The sequence below is a fragment of the Anthonomus grandis genome, chromosome 2 (genome assembly GCF_022605725.1).
Source record: "Anthonomus grandis grandis chromosome 2, icAntGran1.3, whole genome shotgun sequence".
NCBI lineage: Eukaryota > Metazoa > Arthropoda > Insecta > Coleoptera > Curculionidae > Anthonomus > Anthonomus grandis.
Genome location: NC_065547.1, coordinates 1,028,739 through 1,042,034, shown reverse-complemented (window position 1 = coordinate 1,042,034; position 13,296 = coordinate 1,028,739). Strand labels below are relative to the sequence as shown.

The following is a 13,296-nucleotide window of genomic DNA, read 5'->3' as shown; positions in this document are numbered from 1 at the left end:
ACCAAGCCGTGCCCGACACACCGGCTTGGTATACGGCCCCTCCACCGCCGTTACCATCACAAGACCCGCAGCCATCGACATCTTTCGCCTCCCGACGCTATCGATCAAGGATGGTTCGAGGACGACGACAATGACGATCTATCGTTTCTTGAACAGGCACTTCCCAACACGGAAATGCTGGCGACAACGAGTCAAGATGGCGGCGGGCACGGCAAGTGTTAATAGGTTAAATAATTGTTTTTGAGCACAGTAGCTCAAAAACGAATTTTCTTGACACAGTAGTCTGAAAATTCTTATTGCCTAACAGGTAATATTATTCTAGCTAGGTCTAGAATCCTCTTCATTCACCGTAGTTTGAATAGGCCGTTTTAAGCACCGTAGCTTTAAAACGTAAAAAATAATGTTTAGAGCATCATAGCTCACAATTTTGACATTGGTCAAAAAATTTTTCCTGGTACAGGAACGGGGCACCGTAGACCTCAAATAATAATACTCCGAAAAATATCCCTTGAAGCCAAGTTCCAAGTTCAAAAATCCGCCTTTCTACTTTCTACGGAATACTGTCTAACAACATAAGTACGTATGTCGAAGATACAATCTCAACTACGACTATGATGTTATTATTCTGAAAAAAGAGGGGGGATAGACAGCTGTTACCGCTGACGACTGACGGATGAACTGTCAGTTGTCAATCTAGTAAACAAACAAAAGCCATATTTTAGCGAGTAAGCGTCTTACTGGGTTGCCTTATAATGTCTTAAGCGTTACGTCATTATCTGGTTGCGCTCGAATGACGTCATGTTTAACAGCTGTCAGAGTCTAAATATTAGTAAATATTAGCTATACCTTTCATCGGTATTGCATTCGCTTTGGAGACTGACCTAAACCATGAAAACACCCATTTGTCTAAGTTTTCAAAACGTTTTTAGTCTAAATACTAAACTAACTAAATCCGATCTCATACATTTTAAGGATCAGATCAAGAGGAAATACAATAAACAAAAAAGTTACTGGGTTAAACATAACCTCACTCATATTTTTTTTCACACAGAAATAAACCCAAACTAATCAAAAATCAATTTAAAAAAAATACCCGCAACCTCACCTTTACGTTCTTCACTGTATTTTTTTGCAAATCTATTCGCTCTTTTGATTATTTATTATTTTCTGCATTTTTATTTGGTTTGGATGTCTTAACTGTTAATATATATGAGACATTAATATAAAATAAATAAAACTAATACTAAGAAATATAACGCTTCTACTCTAAAAAAATATCAAAAAATTGATATAAATATTTATTGTTTATTATTGTTTGTATAGCTTCCCTTTGACTTTGACATATCGAGTTTATTATATTGTTTATTTATTAAAAAAAAAAAAAAAAAAATGCGGATCTGGACTTGAGCTTAAAGCAAATCAAAGAATTTAGGTTAATTCCTTTTTCTAGGTCAAACTGAACCAATTCGCAAAATTTACTTGGATCCGTTGGTTTCAAAATTTTGGGGCAGGATTGCGACTCTCCTGCAAAAACTGACGAATTTTTTTGCTCATAGTTGGACATCAATGGGAAAATATTCTTTGTGAGGGACTACCTGACGGGAAAGTAACAACATTGGCGAAAAAGTATCCAGTGCCTGCTAACTGTCCATTTAAGACACCAGAACTAAAGTTAAATTAAATATTAATGATTCTGCCATACAGAGGGACCACAACATTTTGAAAAACCAGTTGCAACTAAGCGCAGCTATTGTGGGAATTGGTAAGGCTCTGTCAAGGCATCAAGGCTATTAAATGGATCCCCTTTCTCCCAGGGAAAAAAATCTGCAACTGCTTCAGTGGTTAAGTAACTCAGGTAGAATTTTGTGCAATCTTTTCTATGACCAATCTGTCCATAGGAAAACTTCCAATTTGGCAATTGCAATGTATTGCGTATGGTATGAGCCAAAATGTAATTGGTATGAGCAAAAATTAAAAGAAAATTTTAAATAGATTTTACAGGATCCTCCAAAATTAGCAAGTTGCTCTTTGGGGCTAACCTCTCCAAATGTCTGGAGCAAGCAAAGACCCTGGAGAAAAATAGCTCTGTTCTTGTCGAAAAGAAGAATTTAAGCTTAAAGAGCCCATCTCCTCGGAAGATGGTTTTCAAACAGATCACCTCCGGCCAGAGGATCCAGCCTCAGTGGAGTAGGCACTCAAATGATCAACCAAAAGACAGACAGCAGAGGAGCAAGAGCTGGTCAGAGCCATGTTTAAAAATAAATGGACACCTTACAGTAATGATAAACATATTTTATCCTGATTGGAGGGGTATAAGATCCTCTTTTATCCAAAGTGATCCAAAAAGAGAGGATTTGGTCTCTTAAAGAGAAAACTGGTCTGAAGTGGGCCATAGATCACCTATTAAATATTGGTGCAGTGCTGCAGTGCACACTCTTATCAAATCATTTTCAAATTTCAAATATTTTTCTACGCCCGAAACCAGACGGTTCAAATAGATTTATTCTAAAATTAAAAAACCTAAATACACTTGTAATAACCGAACATTTTAAGGTAGAGGATAGAAAGCTAGCAATAAATTTAATATCAAAAAATTGTTATATGTCCACTATTGACCTAAAAGAGACTTTTTCTGATACCTATTAGTAAGAGTCATCAGAAATTTTAAGATTTTATTTTGTGTTCAGCCCCCTGGGTATTTACAAAACTGCTTAAACCAGTAGTGACTCATCTTAAAAAGCGGGGGTTTTTGTCAGTAAATTATCTTGATAATTTTTTTTTCTTGGGCAGACTAAATAGAAAAGTGTAATAGAAATATAAAAACTACATGTGATTTACTTACAGAACTAGGTTTTCTTATAAATTTTAAAAAAAGTCTTTTGTGACCAAGTCAATACTGTAAGTCCTTAGGCTTTAACTTTGACTCTATCAATATGGGGCTTAGCTTTCCTTTAACAAAAAACTTTTGAAATTTATAGTCTTTTACAAAAGTTTGTTTTGATAAAGCTGTACAGCATAGGACAATTTGCTAAACTTTGTGATGTTTTAGCATCAATATGCACGCAATGGGGAGGCAGTGCGATAGGAAAATGACAATCCTACTGCCCTTGCATGCAGAAGCAAAATGGTGGATGGAAAAGTTAAAAAAATCTCTTTTGTCCTTTTTTTACCTTCAAGTATTGTGGCGTTAACTTTACAGTGTTACTATTTTGCCAAGAGTTTGCAGACGGTAGCTCAGAATTATTGGAGGCTTGGTATTGTTCGAAGGTTCACTTATGACTGGCTATTAAAGAATATAATCTTGATTATAACTATTAAATAAAAGGGCGCCACTTAGTTTTTTTTTATAAATGAAAGAAAACTAAGAAAAACACTTGGTATATAGGTTTCAATTAACAATTAAATGACCCTGGATAAAGTAGATTTAAAGAGGCAAAAAAAAATATCTTAACAATACAACCAAATTATATTTACATCAAAGATATGTATACACCTCATTTTCTAATCTGTTAAATGTTAATAATTTATTATGAATTAAAATATGAATAATGTTGATTTGATTAAATAAAATAAGTTTGTCAAAAGTAACATTAAAATTATGATTAAGCTACTAGGTAGATTTCAGCACTTGAAAAATAAATTGCAATTATTAAAGTTTTTAGTAAATATTTGTATTACGCAGGGGAAAGTTCATGAACCTTTTTACCTAAGGCATATCAGCCTTAACCGAGTTATATCTAATTAACTACCAAAAAAGGTACTGAAAAATACTCAACAAAAAATAACTAAAATTATAGATAGGAAATTGACATATTAAATTATGATATTGATTAAATATTTGTAGCAATAAATTGAAATTAAAAGTATATTAATAAAAACTTAAATAAGAGAGACAAATCTATGGTTAATAATATTTAAATAAATGGAATAAACTGGCCTGTATATTCCTCCAAGAAATGAACGGCTGGCCTCCAAAATCGAGGCTGTAAATGTATGCCATTTGTAGCTTAGCTATCCGGACTGGGAATATCTAATACTAGCTCTGGTTCTGGCTCCAATTCCACCGCTCTCAGCAATTTCCCGGAGAAATCAAAAGCTTGCAGCCATCAACAATTGAAGAAGAATAAAGAGGAAAACGGAAAAGTAAAACGAAAAAGTAGAACCCTAAAACAACGGTTGCCATTGTATTCACTGTCGATAAAAATGAATGGCGTTCAAAATGTGACACACTCACCTTGCTAAGTTTCATTATCTATCCATCAAAATCTCGGGCATCCTGCACCAGAATTATGAAATAAACAGTTCCCTAAAGGAACAAGATTAAGGACTATAAATTATAAACCATATTGGCCACTTCCTGCTTCACAAATTTCGAAAATAAAAAACTGGCCTTTTACGTGCGCTTCTACCTGCGACACGGGAACAAGTCCTCGAAAAATGGATGCAGTACCGACTAAATAAGTTACGACCCCACCTCTCGCCTGAGCTGTCAATGTCAATCCAATCAGAGAAAACATCAATCAAGACCAACCAGAAGAGTGACGGACCGTCAACAGAAAGCATGAATAATAAAACCAGGAGAGTAATGCGTTACAGTAGTAATGTGTAATTGACAGTGTGAATTTAAAGAAATATCGATAAAAGAAATTGACTGAAATTATTAATATAATTATTGAAATTAATGAAATATCAATGGAGCGTTAGTGAACATAAGAAATAGAAAAATAAAACGCTACAGTATAAAAATAGACATTTTTTCAGATGCCACCCCGGATGCCTGGGGCATTTTCTATAGAGAGGAAAGCTCAAGGGGTTTTGGAGCCCCAAGGAAAGACTTGAAAGCATACAGTTCTTGGAATTAATGAGCACTTTTATTGGGTTAAAATATTGTGCCAAAAAATATCTCTTTTGTAATATTCTTTTGCGTATAGATAACACCACTGCAATATCCTACATAAATCGAATGGGGGGGAATTAAATATAAAAAATTAAATAAACTTGCTAGAGAAATTTGACAGTGGTGTGAACATCGCAACACAATTATATTTGCCTCCTGTATCAGTTCCCAAGAAAACAAAGAGGCAGATTATCAGTCAAGGGTAGGTCGAGCTGAGGTAGAATGGTGACTCAACCCAAAAGCCTTTTTGCAAATTTCAAATAAATTTGGACTACTAGATTTTGATTTATTTGCTAGCCGTAATAACAATAAATGCTCCAAGTTTGCCACTTGGTTTAAGGACCCAGAGGCAGTTTTGGTAGACGCCTTTACAGTCTTATGGGGAGATTACTTCTATGCCTTTCCACCTTTTAATTTGATACCAAAAAGATTTCGACCTAAAATGCTCAAGGCATTGTTGTGGTACCCTATTGGCCTACTCAAGCATGGTTCCCTAAATTCAAGGATATGCTGGACTCAGAAATGCTAATTCTTAAACCGCAAGAAGTTCTCCTTTCTATTGATAGATCCCCTCACCCGCAGTGGAGGCAGCTTTCATTGGTTATTGGGGTGTTATGCAAGAAGCCTACCTCTGCAGAGGAGTGCCCCCTGATGCCATAAAAATAATTTTATCTTTGATCAACCGTTAAACAATACTACTCTGCCTTAAAGTTATGGTGGCAATTCTGCGGGGATGCCTATATTGCATGTTGGTGCTAGAATTGTTACAGTTTTTACTAAGTGCTTTGATTAAGGAAAAAGGTATGGTTCCTTAAATAATATTAGAGCAGCTTATTAACCTATTTATTTAATTTGACGGCAGATAATCGAATTAAGAGATTTTTCAAAGATGCTTTAAATTCACAACCGTTGAAGCCCAAATACTCTACTTGGGATCCTAAAATTGTAATCTCTTAAGTCATTTTACCCTTTACAAAAAAAAAATTGTCTCTTAAAGACATTCCCTTCTAATTTGTAACACTATTGGCTTTGAGTACAGGTCATAGAGTGCAAACTCTTTCTCTTATTCATATCCATAATATAAAAACGACTCAGGGTAAATATGAAAAAAGTACCGGACAAAAAAAAAGAAAAACAACCAATCTTTTATATAGAAAAACACACTTCTCCCCAAAGATGCATTAGTATTCTGTTAAAACATTATTTAGAAATAACCCAATATCATCGAGGAATATTTTAACACTCTTTAAACTTAAAAAAAAACCTATAAGCCAGCTTCGCCTCAAACCTTGAGCCGTTGCATTAAAACAGTAATGAACGACAACATTTGAGAATGCAGTTACAAATAATTCTTGATGTGTGATTTAAATGTATAAATATTAAAATTATGTTTAAAACATTATGTCGTTGAATAATGTAAAACTAGGTTGTAAGAAAGTTATGTTTTGTTATTTTGTTTAAAATAATATATTATTATGCATATTAAGATATAAGAATTTTAATTTAAAAAACTTAAGCACATGCTGTTGCCTGCAACTAATAGGGTCTTTGAACAACTACATTTGTTTATGATCTGAGGAAAAAGGTGGTTCATATAATTAATATCGAACTTCACTTACAGGTAAGTTTGTTACATTAATAGGGTGAATAACGTGCATGCAAAATTTGGAGAAAATCAGTACACTAGAAAAAAATAAGAAAAAAATATATTTTTTAACACCCTGTATCTTCCTTAATTTTGAGTTTTCGAAAAAATTGTATAGAAGTTTGTTGCACTAATTTTTCATGTAGAATCGCCCACCGAAATCCTCACGCGTAATTTCCGGACACCCTGTATACAGTGTGGATCAATGGTAAGAAAGCATTTTTTTTAATGTGCTACCGTGTATATTCAGTAAAACTATTCGAATTTAAGGCAGAATTGATGATTTTTTGTATATAATTATAATATATCTATTTTTTTTTAATTTTGAGCAAATCATGAATATTTAATATGAAATAAAAATAAAATGAAGGTTATACCTGTCCTGCTTCTTCTTGTTCTTCTTGCGTTTCTTCTTCGCCTTTTTCTCTTTCAAATTTAAGTACTTATCGGAACGTTTTTGTGCGATTATTTTCAATTGAGGCACGTCGATGTTGAGCTCGGCCACCGGGATGTTCTCGATGTTATCGATTCCGGTTGAGGGTCTTCGGTCCGACGATTGGCCTTTGAGGTAGTGGGGATTGTTCTGTTGCTCGTATTTGCGAGCCTCGCGACTCTAAAAATTGAGAGGTTCGATTTTTTTTCTCAAAAATCTTAATTTTATTTGGTACTTATCATAACTCATAATTCGGTGAATAAGTTAAAAGGATTCCAAAATAGATGTAGGCGTACTAAAAATAGTTTTTCTTTAGCCATTTTTTCATGAAAACAAAATCATAACAATGCTTTTAATTTTTTGAAAAAATTTACCACACTTCTGTTGAATTGTTCAAAAAAGCCCTCTGGCAGCGACATGTGAAACTAACTAAAAATGTCAAATACTAAAACAGTCAAAGCCCAAGAATGGTTCTTTTGTGTTCTTTACACAATTGCTTCAAAGGCGACTAACCCATTTTTAAGATACAAAGCGTTTTTTTGAATTTTATTTTTATTTTCAGAGATACAGCAAAAACTATCGGACAAAAAAGTTTCAGATTGTCCTCTACTTTAAAGATCAAGTATGGAATAAATTGTATAATTGAATAAATTGAATTATTTAATGTTCACTTTGAGTGTGGTTGGTTTCCATTAGGTTGCTCTAGCGTATATAGGGGAGCAGTGAGTGATATTTCTAGTTTCCCTTGTAGTTGAAGCTGGTAAAAGGAATTATCGGCGTTTCCCACCATATACTCTATAATAAACTAGTCTGTGTTCATTTAAGCCTCCTAAGGGCTTTAGAAAATTAGATAATCCTCCTCTCAGGATCAGTTGGTGCTTCAGAGAGATATAAACAGAGTGTTTTCCTGGTGTAAGTCGAATGAAATGTCATTGAATGTTAAGAAATGTGGGTTTATGAGGTTTACTCGTTTAAGGGTCTCCCCTCCTTGTCAATATGTTTTTGATGGTATCCCCTTGAAGGAGCTTGACTCAGTCAAGGATTTGGGTGTCTTTCTGGACCCGAGTCTTACTTTCTCCCACCACTTCGAAAATACTGTAAATAGAGCTAATAAACTGCTTGGTTTTATCAAAAGATCTTGCAAAGACTTTGCTAATGTGTCAGCATTGAAGACACTATATATTTGCCTGGTGAGATCTCTTCTCGAATTCTCCAATATTGTTTGGTCACCTCATTTTCTGATTCACATTGAGAGGCTTGAAAATATCCAGCACAAGTTTATCAGGTTTGCCAGATATACTCTTATGAAGTCAGGCCTGGATCTTACCTGTTCAGAGACCATGTCCTACCTGAGCATAAACTCCTTATCAAGTAGAAGGCAGTTCTTTGATGTTTGCTTTGCGTTTAAGGTTCTGAATGGTATTGTTAGAAGTCCGGAATGTCTGTGCCTTTTCTCTTTGCATGTATCTTCTTACACAACACGAGGTCAGGCGCTTCTCCACATTCCCTTTTGCAGAACATCCTATCTACTAAACAGTCCTATAAATAGAATAGCTTCTACAGTGAATAGATTTGCAAAAGATCTTGATTTTTTCAGTACATCTTTAAATAAATTTAAGTCGTCAGCTAGGGCAACTATCTTGGGATAGTGCCCTACTCCCACTCTTTGGATTATGTTTAGTACAGTATTGTTTATTAGTATTATAGTTTTTACTTAAGACTACTGTTAATTATTAATAAGTACTTGAAATGTTATATACGTTGATTAATAAATAAATAAATAAATAAATAATAATCTACTTCCTCTTTTGGTTTTAGCAAATACATTTTGAGGTGCTTGAGGATAATACAGGATGAGGTAGCAAGAATTCTCAGGTTAATTACAGGCATTTTAATCTGTATAACGTTAAAAATGCTGTAAAATATTAAATTACTTCATATCAGGTATTTTTTAGAATAATATATTTTATGATAATTGGAATATTCTCCCGACTATTTTTAATTTAAGCTTTTTTCAATGGAATGATCATGCTTTATAATTTCCATCATTTTCTATAATACATCATCGAAAGAATTTGTAAAACCAATTTTGAAAATAGAACGTTTTATGAAAATTCACCCCAGCTTCGGAAAGGAAGTTCCGAATTGCAATGTCCTAAGATTAACCAGCGCATTTGGTGTTCAGAATAAGCCTTAATTTTCTTTTTTACACATTACCGAGAAACACTTTGTTTTTGAAATACAGTTCTTTGCTTTTTGATAACTCTGAGTGAGACTCTAAAAATCCATCAAGATTCTTAAGTAAACTTGTGGCACTTTCAGTAGTTCGACTAAATCGGCGGAATCCATTTACTAATTATTCGTTTTTCGAGTGCGAACTCTGAGTTTCCTAGATTGCCTTTTAGGATCTTATCCATGCCCACGAATATCAGCTTCAGTTAGAAATTCTTTCGAGAAGTTTGAATACTCTGTAAGCAAATTCTTCATTTAATTGAGAGATCCTTACGCAAACATCTGGTTTCTATCGGAATCTCAGAATCTATTTGTTTGACAGCTTGTTTAAGTATATGAAATCCATTAGATAGACACATTAGCTTTTTCTTAATTTCTTTTGATCTCTAGGAACATTCAGTAAAATTCCAGTATCTTGTAATTTATCATGACATGACAGATGTTTCCCATTTTGGTTCTAAGAGTACTTAACCCTTGATTTTGTTTTTCTTACAAATGATTTAAGCCTTTGAATAGAACTGATTCCTATATAAGATTCAAAGATTTTTTTCTAAGATTTTAAGATATCCAGGAATTCATAATTCATTTGGATTCAGTAAAATTATACTAATAATCCTTCGGATATTTAACTGTTTTTACTTTGGTGCACTCTTCCAATAGATGAAATTCATCAATAAATTAATCATTTTTGACAGTGAATTATGAATTTCTCTATCAGGCTCATAGATGCTACATCTCATCTCCTTCAGTAAAACCCGATTTTCTGCAGTAAAACTGTTCATTTCCATGTAAACTGACATAGAACCTGCAGGAGAAGATGATGTTTTTTTATTCGAAAACTACTTAAAACTTCACAAATATTGCCGCTTTGAAAACACTCTAATGTGCCCTGATCCGTCCTAATCTGGAGTATACCTCCTGTGTGGTCTCCTTTCTATGGGGTACATATTGATGCTCTTCAACTAACTAAACACAATTTTTTAAAACAAATTGCATATAAATTGAATATCTTGGATAATTACATAATAATAATAATAATAATAATAATAATAATAATAATAATCCTTTATTTAGCACCTGGCTAGTACATAATACTATAACAAACATTTAATATACATGTGTGTAATATAATAAATTCCTTAAAATTAAATTATAATTGATTCTTTAAGAAATTAAACACCTTTCTATTAAACATTTTCAGTGATGTTGCTTCTTTAATCTCTACTGGTAGGTTATTAAACATTCGAATTCCCTCAAAAAACAGTGATTTTTGTAAAGCAGTGGTTTTAACATGTTGAATATTATAGTTCTGCTTTGACCGAATGTTGTATTGATAGAAATTTTCTCGTTTTTCCAAAAACGTTGATAAATAGTTGGGTAAAAGACCATGTTCGATTTTAAAAATTAATGTTAAATTTGCCTTTTTAATATTTTTTTCTACCGATAACCAATTTAATGTAGAAAGCATATATTCAATTGGTGTATATTTACTACAGTTCAAAATAACCCTCATAGCTTTATTTAGTTGTAATTGAAGCCTATTTATGTTTTCTTGTGTACAGGATATAAGTAAAGCAGAACAATAATTAAAATGAGGCAATATAATAGTGTTAAATATTAACTTTTTAGACCATAATGACAGAGAACTTGAAATACGAGATAAGAATGAATTTTTTTTACCTAATTTTCTACAAACATAATCTATGTGCAATGAAAAATTCAACTGTGGATCAATAATTATTCCTAAGTATTTAATTTCCGAAACAAAATCTACTTGATCTCCGTTTATATTTACTGTACAGCCTGATTCATAAAATTTATTACAATTTGTCTTTGACCCCAACACAATACACTTTGTTTTCCTTATATTTAATTTTAATTTATTTTTGCACAACCAATCATACAAAATATGCATCTCAGAGTTCATTATTCTGGTAATATTTTTGAAGTTCCTACCTACCACGCATACTACAGTATCATCCGCAAACAAGTTAATAAATGAATTTCGCAGAACTGTGTTTATATCATTTACGTAAATTATAAATAATAAGGGCCCAAGAACACTGCCCTGTGGCACACCCAGTTTACTTGGAACCTTATTTAAAATAATTCAATATAAAATCTATCACCTACTTTAGTTCTCATACACCTGTTACTTAGAAAATCCTTAATCCATTTTAAAACAATACTCTTAACTCCATATAACTTTAATTTCTTAAAGAGGATATCCCGATCTATAGTCTCAAATGCCCTTTTTAAGTCAATAAAAACACTAAGCACAACATTTTCATCGTTTATTTCTTTTCTCCACTTCGCACAAATATACTGTAGGGCCGACTCGCATGAATGGTTATTTCTAAATCCGGATTGTCCAACATAGAGTAAGTTGTTTTCCTCAAAGTAGTACCTAAGTTGCTGACACACAATTGTTTCGATGATCTTATCTACAACAGGGAGTAAATTAATGGGTCGAAATTCTTCTGGGATGGTTGGTTTTGACACTTTAGGGATGGGAATCATAACACTTGTCTTCAGATCATCTGGGACTCTACCAGTTTCTAAAGAGGTATTTATTAGATAGAGTAAAGGATATCCCAACACACAAAACAAGTCTTTAATCAACTTAACACTGAAAAACTCATCACTGGTACTTTTGTTCTTAAGTTTAAATATAATAGATCTTAGTTTCTGGAGAGTGAGGTTTTTAAAGTTTGCTATTTCTGAGTCCTTCTGTTCACTAACTTTACAGTCCCATTGCCGTTTCTCTATATTTTCTGAAATTTCCTCGACACTATCTGCATAATATTGGTTAAAATTTTCTTCTACGCTGGTATTATATGGACCAAAATCAATATCTCCAAAATCTGTCGGCTGATTTTTGCTTCCTATCAAACTTTTTAGAGTACGCCACATTTTTTTACTATCACCCCTACACATATCTATGTTTTGTTCATAAAATGTTTTCTTCTCCTGTCGTATCAGTGAAGTCACATTATTGCGTAACCTTTGGTAAGTGTACCAATCAATTTCATTTTTGGTAAGACAAAATCGTTTGTATGCGTTGTTTCGTTCTGTTTGTGCTCGTTTTACAGTATCATTCACCCATGGATATTTTTTTAGTGTCCGTTTTTGTTTGGGACTTACTCTATCCACTGCAGCTCTTACGATCTCTATTAAATCAGAATATATCATATTTACATCAGTGGAGGAGTAGTTCCAGTCAGCACCCACTAGTTCCGTCCTAATTTTCGACATTATTTCATCATTAAGATTTCTATAATATATATCTCTAGGATTGTTACTAACTTCTTCAAATGGCATATTTACCCCTATAATCTCATGGTCGCTTATGGCGGGAAAATTCCTAGGTAATTCGGAGATATTATAGTCGTTTGTAATAATGTGGTCGATTAATGTCGCAGAAGTATTGGTGATTCTTGTTTCCTTCTTCACAATCTGACGAAAACCTGCTGCATCTATAACTGTTTTTAAGTTTTTTGCTCTATTGTCATTTTTTTGTAGGTCAATATTTAAATCACCTAACAACACAACTTTTTTCTGTTGACATGAGTCCTCATTCAAGGTATTGCCCAAATACTCCAAGAAAAGCTTACAATCCGAATTCGGAGATCTATAAATACTTCCCACAACAGCGACTTCTTTATTCACAGTTATTGATGTCCATAATGCCCAAAAATTATAATCAACCGAATCATTTTTCCATACTGTAAATTTTAAACCATTTTTTATGTATATTATAGTACCACCTGTATGTCTGCTGTTTGAATAACATATTACGGTATCATATCCTGATAAATGTACCTCATGTTCATTTATTTCAGAAGTCATATGTGTTTCACTAATGCACAACACTAACGGAGAACTATCAACAACAAGTTGTCTAATTTCACTTATGCGTGACGTGACCCCCTGTATATTAACATGGATCACCCTACCATCCATAACAGATACTCACTTATGCATATTTTTTAATGGCTATATATATTGGGTTCTTGATTTTAGTTTTTCCTGTGCTCTTTGGTAGCAAACACATTTTTTATCAAAAACACTATGTTTATAGTCAATATC

General features: G+C 33.2%; 1 protein-coding gene and 1 long non-coding RNA gene across 2 annotated transcripts in view; both read right to left on the bottom strand.

Moving 5' to 3' along the window:
* Positions 1 to 13,296, bottom strand: part of LOC126733517 (AP-3 complex subunit delta) — a 53,698-nt gene that overhangs the window by 4,873 nt on the left and 35,529 nt on the right. The window contains exon 13 of the mRNA XM_050436841.1: positions 6,920 to 7,155. Within this exon, the coding sequence (XP_050292798.1) occupies positions 6,920 to 7,155 (236 nt within the window). The remainder of the gene's footprint in view (positions 1 to 6,919; positions 7,156 to 13,296) is intronic.
* On the bottom strand, positions 1,381 to 5,194 carry LOC126733537 (uncharacterized). The gene is made up of 2 exons (XR_007659750.1): positions 4,235 to 5,194; positions 1,381 to 4,164 (listed from the first exon to the last, which is right to left on the bottom strand). It is a non-coding gene; the product is annotated as an uncharacterized LOC126733537 (long non-coding RNA).